Source organism: Corapipo altera, unplaced genomic scaffold (genome assembly GCF_003945725.1).
Source record: "Corapipo altera isolate COAL_440 unplaced genomic scaffold, ASM394572v1 2b, whole genome shotgun sequence".
Taxonomy (NCBI): Eukaryota; Metazoa; Chordata; class Aves; order Passeriformes; family Pipridae; genus Corapipo; species Corapipo altera.
In genome coordinates this window covers 29,389,605-29,390,980 of record NW_020884874.1, presented here as the reverse complement: position 1 = coordinate 29,390,980, position 1,376 = coordinate 29,389,605, and the positions used below count along the sequence as shown (strand labels likewise).

At 59.7% G+C, this 1,376-nt stretch overlaps 1 protein-coding gene across 1 annotated transcript in view; it reads left to right on the top strand.

Moving 5' to 3' along the window:
- Window positions 1-1,030: 1,030 nt before the first annotated feature.
- Window positions 1,031-1,376, top strand: part of LOC113942742 (SAM and SH3 domain-containing protein 1-like) — a 542,445-nt gene continuing 542,099 nt past the window's right edge. Inside the window, exon 1 of the mRNA XM_027633820.1 lies at window positions 1,031-1,366. Within this exon, the coding sequence (XP_027489621.1) occupies window positions 1,110-1,366 (257 nt within the window). The 5' untranslated portion in view covers window positions 1,031-1,109. The remainder of the gene's footprint in view (window positions 1,367-1,376) is intronic.

Sequence of the window (1,376 nt, the reverse complement as noted above, 5' to 3'; positions counted from 1 at the left end):
GAAGGACGCGGGTGGGGAGCAGCGCTCCGGGTACCGGTGGTAGGGAGGGGAGAGCTCCGCCGGCATCCGGGGAAGGCGGGGGCAGCGCCGGTGACCTGCCGCAGATCGGCTCATCCGCCGCCGGAGGATGCACGGAGCGCCGGGCGCCCGCACGGACCCGCCGCCGCCTCCGCCGCCTCCGCCTCCCCAGGGCGGCTGCGGACAGCGCTGGGAGCGCCAGCGGGGATAGGGGAGCGCAGGGAAAGTTGTGCGGGCTGGGCATAGGGCTGCGTGCCCCGCCGGGGCAGGAGGGCACCGCCGGCATCAGCGCGGAGAAAGTGAGATTGAAAAGCAGTTTCTGGTCTCGCTGCCGGCGAAGCGCATTTAACCATCATTCCGGGAATGAAGGGGAACTGGGAAAGTAACTCGGAAAAGTGACTGGAATTAATTTTTTTTTATTCCTTCTTTTTTCTTCCTAATCCGAAAAGACCCGTTTAAAAGGAAAGCAAAAGCCTCCGTGCGCCCGCTGCTGGGAGAGGCACGGGAGAGGAGGGCACTGCACACCGGCACCCTTGCCCGTGCTGGGAGAGGGTGCGGGATCCTACGGTCGGCTCTCCCCCAGCACGATCGTGTACCAAAGCAGCCACTCATAGTAAACAGATTCATCGTGCGACAGAGCTCAGGAAGGTGAGACAGAAGCAGAAACAGAAACTAACACTGAAAGGAAGAAAGGGGAAAAAACCGACAGCGACTGCGAATTACTTCCAGAGAAAGTGGGTGGATGTTGTGCAGCAGCGACCTGGGATTTTAGGGGATGCACCCTTACATTTTGCTGCTCTCTAGTCCGAGCCTCCCTTCTCCGGTGGCAGAAAGCGGCTGTACTTGGTAGTAACAAAACAGGAGGAGGAATAAGCAGGGGGATTTCGCTCAGCAGTGCTCGCGGTGCCCTGCTGATCTGCTTCAGGGATTTCTTTTTTTTTCTTTTCCTGGTGGATGTTGTTTTCTTGACCTTGATTTTGAGACGTCTTAGTTGCATCGCAGTTTTTGTGGTTTTATTTTCTTTGGCGAAAAGTGGAAAGGGGGAGGCTGGCTTCGGTGCTCAAAGTTGCAGTCATTATTTTGGAGCCAGCATGTGCACCAACATAGTCTACGAGTGGCTGAAGACCCTACAGCTCCCTCAGTACGCGGAGTCCTTCGTCGATAATGGCTACGACGACCTGGAGGTCTGCAAGCAGATCGGCGACCCGGACCTGGATGCCATCGGCGTGGCCGTGCCCCACCACAGGCGCCGAATCCACGAAGCCGTGCGGCGGCTGAAGGAGGCGGACGAGACGGCGGCGGGGCTGTACTTCACGCTGGAGCCGCAGCCGCCGCCGCGGCCGGCGCCCCCCGCGGCC